Below are 15,094 nucleotides of genomic sequence, written 5' to 3'. Positions count from 1 at the left end.
GACCCCCTAGGTTGACACTCTACATTGGGACTAGTTACCCTTATCACCACAACCATTTAACTTCCATGTACATAACTTAATGCTCAATTCTGTCTTACAAACCTTATAATTCTGATGCGATTCGAAGTTGGAAAGTGGAGTATTGCATGAAGTGGAAAAGGGCATGACTTTCATACCTCTATAAACAAGACCTTTATCATAAAGTTGTTTGAAGACCCACCTAGCAAGCAAAGAGACAAAGTTTTAGAATAATATATAACCAAGTATGTTTCCCCAAAAGCAAACATTTATGCTGGGTTCTGTTTATAGAGTTTGTGTCAACCAAAGACATGAAAACACAATGTCTCTCAACTGAAGATTTGCTAGTAAATTACAAGAGATCAGAATAATGAGACATTATGTAGATATAGAAGTGCTAATATCTGTTGACATGGAAACATGTTCATGATTGCTGTTGACTGAGAAAAGTAATTGACATCATACCATACAGTAAGGAGCTAATTATGTAAAACTGTACATATCAGTATACACATTTACATTTTTCAGGAGTGCTGAAAAAATAGATTCCCACTAATATCTTAACTATGGCTGGCATTTCAGTTTTTGTTTTTCTAAATAGTTTTCTGGTGTATTGCTTCAATTTCACTATAATGGGCAGTTTTATACCACTGGGATTAGAATCAGTGTCTCTCTACAACTAGCCAAAAACTTTTATTGAATACTTAATCATGTTGATTTAAGCTAAAAAACTAATAGGACACTGCAAAGGTCAGTAACAGTCATCCCAGGTTCTCCTGTGACTACTCACCTCTCCCAACTGGATGCTAGAATGCACTGGTGAGAACTCTTATTTAATTCTGCCATTTTAAAATTCATCTTTATAGTCCAACTCCTCCTATGTGCCTGTCAAATAAATGAAATAACCCTCTCCCCTTTGCTAAAATACATTTTTATGAAAACTGTGTATTTTTCATGGTATTCTTTGATTTAGACAGAGCACAAAAAGTGATGTCTTATAAATTTCCCAAGGTTAAACTCAATCTTAAATTACATACTTTTAAGTAGAGCACTCATAGAAGACTACAGGAGGACTTGGATTAGCTATCCTAAGACACAGTTTTCAAGCCTAAGAGTCATAAAACTAGCTGTGTGATCGCAGGCAAGTCATGACCACTTGCCTTTACCTCAAACAGGGTCCTAACCCAATCCATAGGACTCTGAATCACCTAGAAAAATTTATGTGGAACTACTTTATATAGCCAAAAGAACCAACTTAATCTAAATTATCACCATTATTAATGCTGTCATTAAAGGTATCTCCTATTTTTTTGTATTCACCCTAGGTCCATGTGCCTTATTTATATGCCAAGACGTTCCTCAGGAACACTAACACCTTAATACCAACAGGCTTCAAAAACTGTTTTTCCTGAATTAAGAATGTTTTGTGTAAATTAAATATGTAGAGCTGTATTTTCCAACATGTAGGTAACAGCCATAGGTGCTCATTTAAATTCATTAAAATTAGAAATTCAGTTCCACATTTAAGTGCTTAACAGCCCCAATCTAGAGCATATAGTACCTTCTTTTTCCGATGTTTAACATGAACCCTGGTTTTTAGATACTGTAATCATGAGGACACCAGCAGCTCAGTGAATAGGAAGCCCCCTGCTCAAAGTCCCTGGCATGTCAGAAAATCTAATCAGCTTTTACATTGGGTACATGGGTCTGGAGATGCATCCACAGGGGTATATCAGAGTCAAAGGCTCTGAGAACTGCCCCAAGGTGTCTTGCTCCTCAAAGGCAACATGTGCGAAGCATGTGCAACAGATCCCAACTAACAGAAATGTGAGTAGGTAGACAGGAAGGCAATATGAGCCACAAGCACCTACAATGCAGTGCAATGGAAGTGCATCCTACAGAACAGTGCTGCAACTCACCTGAAATTAAGTATAATTTACCAGAGTTATGTACAGAAGGCATTTTACAACCCTAATAATGATGCCTGTTTACCCATTGATAATATGTAATGATTTTCAGACTATAGTAGCAGGCTCAAGTTAAATCACCTATCAAGACTGGCATTGCAACAACTATCTTATAATAAATAAAACCCATTTTGAAATGGTTATTGAATAGTAACTGCACTATACTCTTCTCTTGGTATAAAATTCAAGTACACAATCTCCTAGACTTACTTCTTTAATAACCAACTTCGGAAACCAGTTTCCCTAAATTTTATACCAATCATTTTGGCAAAAAATCTTTGATATAAAGCCATTTCTATTTCTTTCTCACTTATTTTCAATTACAGTTGACATTCAATACTATTTTATCAGTTTCAGATGTACAGCATAGTGGTCAGACATTTCTTTAACTTATGAAGTGACCCCCTTACTCTAAGTCTAGTACCTACTCTACACCACAGTTATTATAATATTATTGACTATATCCCCTATATTGTGACTATTCTGTAATTACCAATTTGTACTTCTTAATACCTACTGTATTTTCCATATGAAAAACTGTAAGGCTACTTCTGCCCACCCCTGTATAACAGAATATTCATTATATTTACAATTTCAAATAAACCTACCAGACAGATTCCATGAATTCTGGATAGAGAGTTTTGTAGTCATTGTCAAAGTCAATCCATCGGCCAAGTCTGGTAACAGTGGACTTAAAAATGTAAATGTTAGTTGTTAGAGAATGATATTTGTTATTGTACATAAATGTGTTTTACTTGTTTATCACCACATGCAATGACTTTGGGAAAAACAGGCCAATCAATGATTCAGGTAAATCTATATTGCAATCAACACGCTTTGTAAGATTAAGCACCAGATTTCTGTGGCATTCATCCTGTATGTGAATGTTATTTAAAAGTATAAATATGCCTTTAAAGTCTACCCGAATTACCATTTGGGAAACACTACAGGTATAACTGATGCTGGCAAGAATCAGAAAAGGATAGTAAAACTACTGCAGTTAAAGTATGAGAAAGAGGCTATTTGCAAAGAACCTCCCCACAGAATTATTATTAATTACAAAGGAAAAACTCCAACTTTACAATGAAGAATCCTGACAGAGATCACCTTAGAAACCAAAGTCAACATAAGCAATGAGACATATCAGTGTCATAGACCTCCTGACATGACAAAGGGTATGTCATCACTTCTGAGACATCCTTTCCATAAACGGAATCACAAATATATATTAGATATGCAGGAATTTTGTTTTTTAAAAAAATGTTTTTATTGATTTTTTTATAGATAGGGAGGAAGTGAGAGGGATAGAGAGATAGAAACATTGATTGACTGCCTCCTGCACGCCCCCTACAGGGGATCAAGCCCACAACCTAGGCATGTGCCCTGATCAGAACAGAACCTGTGATTTCTTGGTTCATGGGTAGATGCTCAACCGTTGAGCCACACCGGCTGGGCTACTGAAGGACTTTCTACAAAATAACTGGTTTGTACTGTTTGTACAATGTCACTAAAAGTGACAATGTCAATCCCTGGCCGGGTAGCTCTGTTTGGTTAGAGCATCATCAGATGGTTGCGGGGTCAATCCTCGGTGAGGGCACACACCACCACCAATGAATGAATGCATGAATAAATGGAACAAAATATATACATATATATAAACACACACAGATGTTTCTCTCCCCCTTCTCTCTAAAATATAAACTAATTTTTTTTTTAAAAGGTTTAAACACAAGTGACAAGGTCATAAATGACAAAGAAAGATTGAGGTCATGTTCCAGATTAAAGGTGACTAAGGAGGTATGACAACTAAATGCAGTGTGTGCTTCTAAACTTGTCCTTGGATCAGAAATAAATATCAGAGGAACTGGTCAAATCTGAATAAGGTCTAATGTAATATATCAATGTTAATTTCTTAATAATCTGCTTTTGGTAATTATACTACGGTTATTGAAGGTGTTAGCTGGTGAGTAAAGGATATAAGGAAAGTCTTCATACAACTGTTGCAATTTCTAATAAGCCTGAATTATTTCACAATGAAAAATTTAAAAATAAGGGGAAAAAAACCACCCACATGAATATTATAATCATCAGGATTTTTCCCTACTGGAGAACAGGCAGGGAAAGTTAGAGTAAAGAAAGGAGAAAATTTAGAAGCTTTGATTTTTCAGATTGATGAAACAAAATTTTATTCACCAACAAAGAGAAGTCACTCTATGTTCTGAGCAGGGAATAGCAAGATGAGCACAGCCTTGTGGGAGAGAGAACTTGACAGGCTGAGTGGGAAGCCCATGAACAAGAGACCTATTAGGAAATAGTTATAGGAATGAAGAGGTGAGAACCTAGGGAAAGGTTGCAGGAATGAAAATAAATGACTAAATAAGAGATATAAGAGATACTAAGAAGACGTGATATAATTTGACATTCAACTTGATCATAATAAGGATTAATGTTTGAAGCTAGAGACCACTGGCAGAATAGGGAATTCTGAACAACATCAAGTTTAAGAAGTCAAAGTGGTAAGACAGAGATGATGAAAAAAATAAAACCTCGACATGGTTTTAAGTTACACAAACTAATTAATCAGAAGTCCAGGGAAAAAATAGGGAGTTGAGGATCTTTGTTCCTAAGTCCTTAAGAACAAGCAAGGGGATGAGCTCTGACAGCACTTGACAGTTACTTGGAAGTACCAGCTGTGGGAGCATTATTACTAAGAGAAGCAGGCAAGATGGGAGTAAAATTCATGTAACAATGAGTCCAAGTTAGAACTCATTTTAACATTTAATTTTTTATCTTTTTTACAATATTCAAGTTAACCTATTTGCTAGGACAACCTGATTCCTGTCATAGGCTGTGGGCAGGTAAAAGATTAAATATGGAAGACTAATGAAGCACATAGAAATAAGAGAGGCTTCAGTTTAAGCTACAGTCTACATATTAGGGTTGGAGGTGGAAACAAAACATTCCTTTAAAAAGCATGGTTGACCCTCTGCCTGGCTGGGTGTGACTCAGCAGCTGACCATCAACCTAGGATCCAGGAAATCGAAGTTCGATTCCAGTCAGGGAACATGCCTGGGTTGTGGGCTTGATCCCCAGTCGGGGCGTGCAGGAGGCAGCTGATCAATGACTCATCATTAATGTTTCTATCTCTCTCTCCCTCTCCCTTACTCTCTCTGAAATCAACAAAGATACATATATATATTTTTAAAAAAGGATGGCTGACCCCTCTTATAACCTCACATGAGCAGCCATACTTTTGGGAGCAACATTAAAGGCACAAAGGACAATAAACCATTTCAACTCCAATTTAAGTGAGAAGTTTTTGTTTATTTTACTGAAAATAACTAAACATACCTTCCACTCAGCAGAATATCTCATCACAATTGCTCGGCACTGATTGTTATATTCCACAATCCCCATTTTGGCTACATCTTCTGGTCCTCTGATTCCCAGTATCTTATCAATTTCATATTCCTGAAAATTTACAGTAACATTGTTAACCACCCTTCTCTATGTAACACACCACAGGTAAGCCATGACAATCCCATCCAAATCTTCTGTCAAGCCACTCTGGTGAGCTTATCTTGTAACTATCTTTAATAGTGCCCGCAAATATATGTCCACAGTGAGGCAGTCCAGTTGCAAAAGAAGCCCATCATAGAAAGTAAATCTAACAATACAAATGCAAACAAATGCAATTCAGCAACTCTAGAAAATAAAACATATTCTAAAAAAGTAGTTCTCAAAAAAAATCTAGAGAAAATCAACTATAAATAGTATTACAGAAATGAAAAGGTCTGATTATAGTAAAAATTCATCATACTTATACATATTATATGATGAAATGTAATGGTTACTAAAAAAATCAAAACATAAGGCTGGTGACTCCAACATACCACAGGTAAGCCATGACAATCCCATCCAAATCTTCTGTCAACATGAAACCCATTTTGGTGAGCATATCTTGTAACTATATCTTTAATTGTCCCGGCAAGTATATGTCCATAGTGAGGCAGCCCAGTTGCAAAAGGAGGCCCATCATAGAAAGTAAATCTAACAGATACAAAAAAATGTGTTAAGTCACTTTAAAATAGACAGCAAAAATTTAGGACAACACTTTTCTATAGACAGCAACTGTTATAGTGGAGTCTTCAGGAAGAAGAAAAGCAGTGAGACCAGGAAATTCAGATTAACTGATTAGGTATTTACCAGAGGTCCTGCTTTCAAAAAAGCTAGTTATGGGGGAGCTGGAGAGGCCTCCATTGGGCCACTCTTTCTTCACCGATTAGTCCACAATATAATCCAAGTTATACATCCTGATGCTGAATGATGAAGTTATTCATCAGTAAAATAGGGCAATAAATGCTCTGTCTCATAAAGTTTTTGAGCATGAGACACGTGATTAGAAAAATACCACTGGTCTCTAGGTGAATGGAGAGCACAGGCAGACGTATCCTAGCAGAAGGCGACTACTAGCTGAAGGACTTAAGTGAGGTGGTGATAATGAGAAAAGTGGAAAGGAAGAGGGTGATACGTAAACTCTATTCAATAGAGGTCTAAACTTAAATGGTTCTAACATCTGAATTTCATGATACCATTGAAGTTAATCTTTTCACAAGAACTCTTAAACTGAATTTAACCTAATAACTGAGAACTCATCCATTCAATGTATACCTACAACAACTACGAGTACCCACTACATAGAGCCAGGAAACTGGGAATGCAAAGGTGAATAAAAAGTTTGTGCCTTAACAGAACACAGTCTAAGAAATGACTAGGCTTAAGGACTCTACCTTTACCAGGAAATTCACATACTTGGGCCTGTGTTTTGACTGCTTTAAGCATTCTTGAAAACAATTAAACTTGGACCAGAACTGCAAGATTTTCTCTTCTTCAGCAGGAAAATCAATGTTTTCTGGAACTTGTTGAACCATTTTGTTGCTGCAAGAGAAATCAAGTTTATTATTCTCAAGAAAAGTCTAGAAATAACAGATTACCATACATTAAAATGAGTATACATATTACTACATGTTACTTTAAAAATAATTACAGGTTTTTTAGGCATAGTTCACGCACTATAAAGTTCACCCTTTTAAAGTGTACAATTCAGTGATTTTTAGTATACTCACAAGATTGTGCAACCATAACCACGCTCTAATTCCAGAATATTTTCATCAATGCTCCCTTTCGTCCTCTAAAAACTGTACAGATTAGCAGTCACTCTCCATTCCCTTTCCCCAGCCCTGACAACCATACATCTGCTTTCTGCATCTATGATTTTCCTGTTCTGGACATTCATATAAACAGAATCATGTACGTACAGTCTATTTTGTCTGGCTTCTTTTATTTAGAATTATGTGTTCAAGGTTCATCCATGTTGTAATATGTATTCATACACCACCACTTTTTTATACTGAATAATAGTATTTTATTGTATAAAGATGCCACATTTTGTTTATCCATTCATTAGTTCATGGACATTAGGATTCTTTCCACTTGTTGGCTATTATGAACAATGCTATGAATATATATGTATTTAAGTTTTTGTTGGAACTATGTTTTTAGTTCTCTTGCGTGTGTGTGCGTGCGCATACACACACACACACTCACAGAGGAGAGGAATTGGAGGTTGTATCTGTGTAACTTTTAAAAAGATTGCTAGCCCGCCTGGGCATGGCTCAGTACTTGAGAATCAACCTAGGATCCAAGAGACTGTGGTTCGATTCCAGTCCGGGCATATGCCCAGGTTGCAGGCTCGATCCCCAGTCAGGGGCGTGCAGGAGGCAGCCAGCCAATGACAACTCTCTCATCACTGATGTTTCTCTCTCTCTCCCTTCCTTTCTCTGAAATCAATGGAGATATATATTTTAAAAAAATTGCCAAGATTTTTTTTCATGGCTACTACATTACTTTATATTCTTCCAGCAGCAAATGAGGAGTCACTCCTTATTACCATTACTGTATTAGATGAAGTCCTAGTGGATAGGAAGTGGTAACTCATGGTGGTTTTGATTTGCATTTCCCTAATGATCAGTGATGTTGAGCATGTGTGTACTGGGCATTTTTTACATTTCCTTAGAGAGCTATCTATTTATCCTTTGCCCAATGTATAGTTATCTTTTTATTGTTGAGTTGTAAGAATTCTTTATTCCAGATATAAGCTCCGCCTGTTATAAAATTTGCAAAAATTTCTCCCATTTTGTGGACTGTCCTTTTATTTTCTTCATGTTATTACATATTTCTAATTCTGGTGAAGACCAGTGTACCTATTTTTTGTTTTGTTTCTTGTGCTTTCAATGTCATGTCTAAGAAACCACTACCTTAAACAAGGTTGCGATTTTTTAGCTTGTATTTAGGTCATTGATCAATTTTGAGTTATTTTTGTAATAGTATAAAATAGGGATACATGGTATTTTTAAATTATTGCAAAACTTGTCTCAAAATCACACTCTTCACCCATTTTTCAACTACAATATAACATTTAGTAGATAAATTGCTTCTAAGAGAAAACAAGAAAATCCTGGGAATTCTTGGTCAGAGCAGTCGCAGAGTGCCGACTCTCACGCTAATCCCCTAGGGTCCTACTAAAACGCAGGCACCGGCTCCTCATCTGGAGGCGAGGCTGGCGAGTGCGCTCTAACAATGACAATAAAAGTTCAGTAACAATCTAAAAAAAATCTCGAAATAGGTTAAGAATTAGTACCTACACCCACAGGACAGAAAGCACTTCTGTTAAAATAACTTCGGCCCTCTGACCTCATTTGTTAAATCTCAATCGCACTCACTTGCTACTGAGGAATGACAAGACCTAAAACACTTGTGACGCTAGTAAGGTGAGAACCTCACATTCAAACAACTCCCTGCTCACTCAATCTCCTACTTATCCTAGTGGCTGCTTTTTCACTCCTTTCGGGAAGGACACGCCCTACAGCTCCGGCCCAGGCCCGGGGCGCCGCGGGCGCCCGCGCGGCAGCGCCTCCCTCTCGCTCCCCGGGCGGGCGCGGGCGGGGTCCCAGCCGGCGGCGGGACGGCCGGTGACGAGGCGACGGCGGGGGGACGGGCGGCCTCGGGCGCTCGGAAGCTACCGGGGCCGGGCCGCCGACTTGGGAAACTCTGAAAGGAAAGCATCAAGCGAAGCACAGTAACGACCCATGTCAGCAAAACGGAAAGGTCCTTACAAGCGGTGCCTCGTTTTCCTTCCATTATTTTTTAGATGCAAGTGTACCTCTGAGCTTTATACAGGAAAAAAGAAGAGTACAGGCGGGCCACTCGTGTGCGCCCGAAACGTATCAGTCGAAAGCCCACGGCTCCCGGGTCCGCGGCGCCTCCGCCTCCCCAGGAAGAGGGGTCCCACGGCTCGCACCTCACGCCAGGCCCTCGCCCTCAGGCACCGCGCGGAAGAGCCGCGACCTTGCCCACGCCCACGCCCTCGAGGCCGTCCCGACCGCACTCAGGAAGATCTACCTCAGCTCCCACTTGACGTTTGAGAAAAAGGGACTTAAGGTGTGAAGATGACTCTTAAGTTTTATAAAATTTTCTAGGGAGCTCCGACTCCCCCAAAGGTGAAGAATCACTGCATTAAGCCAAACACAAAGACCTCAGCTCCTACTTACCATCTGGAGACCCCAACCCCTCGGGCCGCCCGCCGCCGTGCCCCGTCCCCCGCCGCTCCCGCCCGCCGCCGTGCCCCGTCCCCCCGCCGTCCCCCGCCCGCCGCCGTGCCCCGTCCCCCGCCGCTCCCGCCCGCCTCCGTGCCCCGTCTCCCCCCGTCCCCGCCCGCCGCCGTGCCCCGTCCCCCGCCGTCCCCCGCCCGCCGCGCGGGGCCGGTTCTCAGGAACACCTCCACTCCCAGTCACTTCTAGCGCCGCCGCCTCTGCGCTCCCCTGCGAGCGCGGTCCCACCGCACCCCGCAGCCACGCGACGGCTCACGTGCTACCGCGGCACCGGCGGCAGAGCGCGGGCGAGGGTCGCGAGTCTCGGCCCGGGCGCCAGGCTTCGCGCGGTTCGCGAGGTCGGTGCCCCGTCCCCCCGCCCTCCTCCTGGGGGCCGAGCGCGCGCTCACCGACAGCCCCAGGCCTCAGACGCGCCGACCGAGGCTGATGCAAGGCCCGGGCCCCGGGCGAGCGCGGCGCCGGCACCGGCTAATCAGCGCGCGCCGTCGGACACCCGGCAACAAACCAAACGCCGATAGGCGGCTCGGGCCCCGCCCATCCCGGCGCGCCCGCGGTGCTCGCCGGGAGATTCCGCGCGGCTCGGGCGGCGGTGCCGGGAGGACCCTTCAGTGCCTCCGGGCCCGGGGCTTCACGCGGCCGTGCGCGCCCGTCGGTGTCCTCCGCCCGCGGCGGCCTCGGCAGCTGTGCTGGGGCTGAGCCCCGCCCCGGCGGGTGCCCCGGCGGCGCTCGCAGGCCGGCAGCCCGCTCGGGGGCGTTGTCGGGGCCGCGGCACCTGCGCCAGGCCCCAGCCGCGGGCGGAACTGCGAGGCCGGGCTCGGGCCTCCCGCCCCCGGCAGGGCACACACACGAATCAGCCAATGAATAAATAAGTGGAACCGCATATCGGTGTTTCTCTAAAGTCAGTAATTTTTTAAAACTTTAAAAAAGTCATTTTAGCAGGCGCTGGGGAATTCTGATGCACACCGAGACTCCTGGCCTGCCGCTCCGGGGACCCTCCCGCGCGCGCGCGCCGGGCGGCAGCGCTGCCCCGGGGCGGGGGCGGGGGCCGCGGGCTGGGGCGCCCTCTCCAGAGCTCTGGGCCTGACTGTAGCAATTAAACGGCCACATGCAGGTGAAACAAGGAGAGAAAGGCCTGGTAACCAGCCTTAAAAATGTTTCCCGCTATGAAAACAAATCAATTCCCTGCTTTCTTACATGCGCCCCGCCCCTGCGGGTGAACACGCGCCCCCGAGCCGCGCGGACGGCAGCCCCGGCCTCGGCCCGAGACGAGGGAATCCGCGGCCCGCACCTGCTCGCCGTCTCCATCAACGGCGGCAAAAAGTCGGTCTGGCCGAGAACATGTAGAAAGCTCTCAGTACATTTAAGAGCACCTCGAGAACCCGAGCGGCGCTCACTCAACCTCCAGGGACGGCCCCGCAGCTCGTGCGGGGGGCGGGGAGGTTCCGGGCGCGGGAGCTTCGGCGCGTTGCCCAGAACTCGACGTCTCGAGCCCGAAGCCTCCGGCTGCGGCCGCCTCGGCCCCTCCTGACCCCTCGGCAGGCCCGCCCTGACCCCCTGACCCCCGGCAGGCCCGCCCTCGTGCTGCGGGGAAGACAGCCCAGGGGAAGCGGAGCAAGCGAAGGAGTCTAGGGAAAGGTTCAACGTGGTCAAAACAGACTGCATGGGTCAGAATTAAATCCTCACTGTTCTTTCCCGTAGTTGTTTTGATTTCCGAGAAGGAGAGGGAGGGCACGTTCCCGCACCAGGAATCCAACCAGCGACATTTGGCGCGCGGACGACGCTGACCGAGCCCCGCCGGGGATAAATCCTCCTTTTCAGAGTAAGTCGACAGGTAATTCTAAACCTGAAAAGTCAAGGACTCAGCATAAGCTTGTTAGAAACACGGAGAAACTCAGAGGAAACATTACACCGTAGAAGGTGGCTGTATCCGGGGAGCAGGAGTTGGGGGTGGGCACGGCTACCTGATGTGACCCGCTTTGGAGACGTAGGTGTGACAGATTTAAACACGGTCCAAACGGAACCCCTCCCGCCGAGGTGGGGTCCGCGTCCCTAGCCACTGAGTACAGGCGGGTTCAGTGTTGTTTCTACCTACACAGTGGAGACGACTCAGCCAGTTTCTGAGCTAGGCCTCGAGACCGCTGGCACTGGTTTCCTGAGCCCCAAACCCAGCTGCCCTGCTGAGGACACATGGAGAGGCAGAGTGGCCCATCTGAGAAACGGGTTCTAGTTCCAGCGGGGCCAGGCCAATACCACCACATGCAGTGAGACAAAACAGTCCCCAGTGAGCCCTGACCAAACTGGTTATTTGTAAGCAAAATAAATGATTGTTAATGAAATGACTTGTTCTGTAGCAATAGATAAGAAGGCATAAATGTAATACACATCAAAAGGAGGTGGTACATTTGGGTTATTTATCCTGCTGAGTGGCTGTTTGCATTCTCCATGAAGTCCAGTCTTGGAAACACAGGACTCTTCAGCCACTTAATTCACTGGACACTGTTTATTAAAAAATTACGTGCTGAGCACCCGCTATGTTTTAGACACGATTCTAGGCAGTGGGGACATAATGAATACACAGATGACATTCCAACCCTCACAAAGTTTATACACAATCAAGATGCAAGTCAATTTCAAATACACACGTTATGGTTCAATGATGATCCCTTGGGATTGTTTTTATACAACACAATTTTTTTATGTTTTACTTTTTTTTATTGATTTTTGCCCATTAGTTGAGGATGCAGGGCAAACAGAGAGAGGAAGAGGGAGTGAGAAAACATTGATGTGAAGGAGAAACATCGACCCATTGCTTCCTGCATGGGCCCTGACAGGATCGAGCCTGCAACCTGTATGTGGGTATGTGCCGAAAGGGAATCGAGCCGACGGCCTTTTGGTGTACTGGATGACAACCAACTGAGCCAGACCTGCCAGAGCTACACAATTCTGTACAGAGCCCAGTTTGATAGGAGGACTGTCTGTCTGTCATCCTAGCCCAGTTGATATAACAAGGTACTAAATCTGCTTCCCTATAGGGACTTAGAGTCCTGACTCCAACTGTGACTACCTACCTTTCAAACACTTGGATTTTTCATAAGCCTCTGTTCTAAGTAGAATTTTGGGATTGATGGACTTGCCTCTATCAATTCCTGGAGGGGAAGGACAGAAAAACTATTTGGTGTCCTTTTCTGGTCTTCCCAGAACTCTCCTGTAACAATGGTCTGAAATGTCCTGCGTTTTAGTTAGCTGTTCACCAGGACACAAGTACAAAACTCAAGTTTGACTTGTGTCTAGCCTCTTAAATAAATAAATAACACAAAATGGAGGTCAAGTGTATTTGGTACAATCAGAAATAAATATTTCAAGTAGCCTATAATTCATACAAAACCTAACTTGGAAAACACAAGTGCTCTGACCCATATATTTTAAAACGGTTTATATAAAGCTTGCATCAGAAGATGCCCATTAGTTATTGAGGATGGAGGGCAAAGGGATTATATACAAAGAGTTTTCTTTTTTTTTGAGGGACTGTCTTGTGCTTCGTTAAAAAAAGTAAAGTTCAGCCCTAGCCGGTTTGGCTTAGTGGTTAGAGTGTCGGCCTGTGGACTAAAGGGTCCTGGGTTCGACTCTGGCCAAGGGCATTCAGGAGGCAACTAATCAATGTGTTTCTCACATAGTTTCTCTCTCTCTCAAAATATCCTCAGGTGAGGATTAAAAAAAAAAGTTTAGGTTAATTTTTTTGAAGTACTTAGGTAGTAGAAATAGAGGAAAATCACAGAAAAACATAGCAATAGCAACCAGCATTGCATCCATTAGCCAGATTTTGAATATTCCTTCACTCCAAATTCTTGTTAGCTAAAATTGTTTTCTAGTTCATCCAATTTCCATAAGTGAATCTTGTTCAAAATCAGTATCAAAACCAATAATCACACTTTTTATTTTGGTTTCACTCTCCTTTTGGCATCTTTATGTTTCTTCCGACAATCCTAGAAAAACATAAAAGCAAAAAAGCCTTTGTTAAAACTAAATGTAAATTATTTGCAAGGAGTTCAGTAACTATAAAGTAAAATGTAGGGTTATTCAGTGTCAGGGTTGTGCAAACCATTGTGTAAGTGCTTACCTGGAATGAACAAGGACAATTTAAATTTTTGGTGTTGTGTTTATAATGGAAACTCTAACTCAGTCTTTCAGAAGACTCATATTTCCTGTTACTTAATGAAGCATGGCTGGAACTCAGACGAGTTACTAGATTCAGCCAGTTTTCAGTCTCTTCATCTGTACCATGTGTGTTGGATTGAACAACCTCAAAGGTCCCTCCTAACATTATAACTCTGAGTGTTTAAATCATGTTCTCAGTTGTCATCCTTTTAGTCTTAGGTGTCATACCTATTCCCCTATTCTTACACAGATATATATTAACGCAAAGATAACATCGTATTTATTGATGGGGACAATATGAAGATACAATTACTTACCATACGCAGGTTGTTTGTTCTGGCCTCCCAAGAATTCCTACTAATATTATCTCCCATTCCTCTCCAGAATAAGTCAGAACCTACTTGGGGAAAATAAAAAAAGACGAGGCAACAAATTAATACCAAAAAGGATACCATTCTAGTGCTGGCATTATCAAGTTCTTTAATTCTACTTACGACTTACCCACACCACTCAATTTATGCTAATTTTATTTTAGTTTGTTATTATTTTTAAGTCTTTAAATTTTTCAATTACAGTTGACATACATTATATTAGTTTCAGGTGTACACTCCAGTGATTAGACATTTATGTAACTTACTAAGCGATCAGCCTGATAAATCTCATACCCATTTGATACCAGTTATTAGAATATTATTGACTATATTCCCTAGGCTGTACTTTACTTCCCAGTGGCTATTCTGTGACAATCAATTTGTACTTCTTAATCCCTTCACCTTTTTCACCCATCGCCCAACCTCTGTCCCATCTGGCAACCATCAAAATGTTCTCTGTTATCTATGAGTCTGTTTCTGTTCTACTTGTTTGTTTTTTAGATGTGTATTTATTGCCATTTTATTGTTCATATTTTTTATTTCTTCTTCTTAAAGAAGACCCTTTAAAATTTCATGTAGTACTGGTTTTGTCAGGGATGCTCTTTATCTGTCCTTTGATACTAAATGATAGTTTTGCTGGATAGAGTAATCTTGGTTGTAGGTCCTTTTTAAAATTTTTATTGTTGAGAGTATTATAGATGTCCCCCATTTTTCCCATGTTTGGCCCCCTCAACCCAACTCCAGCCCCACCCCATGCCTAACCACACTATTGTCTGTGTCCATGGGCCATGCACATATTCATATAAGTTCTTGGTTTAAACCTCCCCCTCCCCTTTACATCTGTCAGTCTGTTCCATGCTTCCGTATCTCTGGACCTATTTTGTTTGTCAGTTAATTTTGCTCATTACACTCT

General features: G+C 42.9%; 2 protein-coding genes across 6 annotated transcripts in view; both read right to left on the bottom strand.

Moving 5' to 3' along the window:
* The window catches only part of IARS1 (isoleucyl-tRNA synthetase 1), a 93,891-nt gene extending 83,780 nt beyond the window's left edge, over nucleotides 1–10,111 (bottom strand). The window contains exons 1-6 of the mRNA XM_087822504.1: nucleotides 10,045–10,111; nucleotides 6,798–6,923; nucleotides 5,879–6,035; nucleotides 5,337–5,456; nucleotides 2,594–2,676; nucleotides 103–220 (exon numbers count right to left, since the gene is read on the bottom strand). Of these exons, the coding sequence (XP_087678630.1) occupies nucleotides 103–220; nucleotides 2,594–2,676; nucleotides 5,337–5,456; nucleotides 5,879–6,035; nucleotides 6,798–6,916 (597 nt within the window). The 5' untranslated portion in view covers nucleotides 6,917–6,923; nucleotides 10,045–10,111. The remainder of the gene's footprint in view (nucleotides 1–102; nucleotides 221–2,593; nucleotides 2,677–5,336; nucleotides 5,457–5,878; nucleotides 6,036–6,797; nucleotides 6,924–10,044) is intronic.
* A 2,029-nt stretch (nucleotides 10,112–12,140) lies between these two features.
* The window catches only part of NOL8 (nucleolar protein 8), a 38,697-nt gene continuing 35,743 nt past the window's right edge, over nucleotides 12,141–15,094 (bottom strand). For 2 of the 5 annotated variants that reach the window (XM_087822503.1, XM_016208964.2), the window contains 2 exons: nucleotides 14,128–14,207; nucleotides 12,141–13,638 (listed from right to left, as the gene is read on the bottom strand). In XM_087822503.1, the coding sequence (XP_087678629.1) occupies nucleotides 13,588–13,638; nucleotides 14,128–14,207 (131 nt within the window). In that variant the 3' untranslated portion in view covers nucleotides 12,141–13,587. Of the gene's footprint in view, nucleotides 13,639–14,127; nucleotides 14,211–15,094 lie in introns of those variants that run through there. The other 3 variants (XM_087822500.1, XM_087822501.1, XM_087822502.1) reach the window with 2 other exon arrangements.

This window comes from Miniopterus natalensis, chromosome 12 (assembly GCF_054644295.1).
Source record: "Miniopterus natalensis isolate mMinNat1 chromosome 12, mMinNat1.hap1, whole genome shotgun sequence".
Lineage (NCBI taxonomy): Eukaryota > Metazoa > Chordata > Mammalia > Chiroptera > Miniopteridae > Miniopterus > Miniopterus natalensis.
Note: the sequence above shows the minus strand (reverse complement) of the source record. Positions and strands in the feature narration are given on the sequence as shown.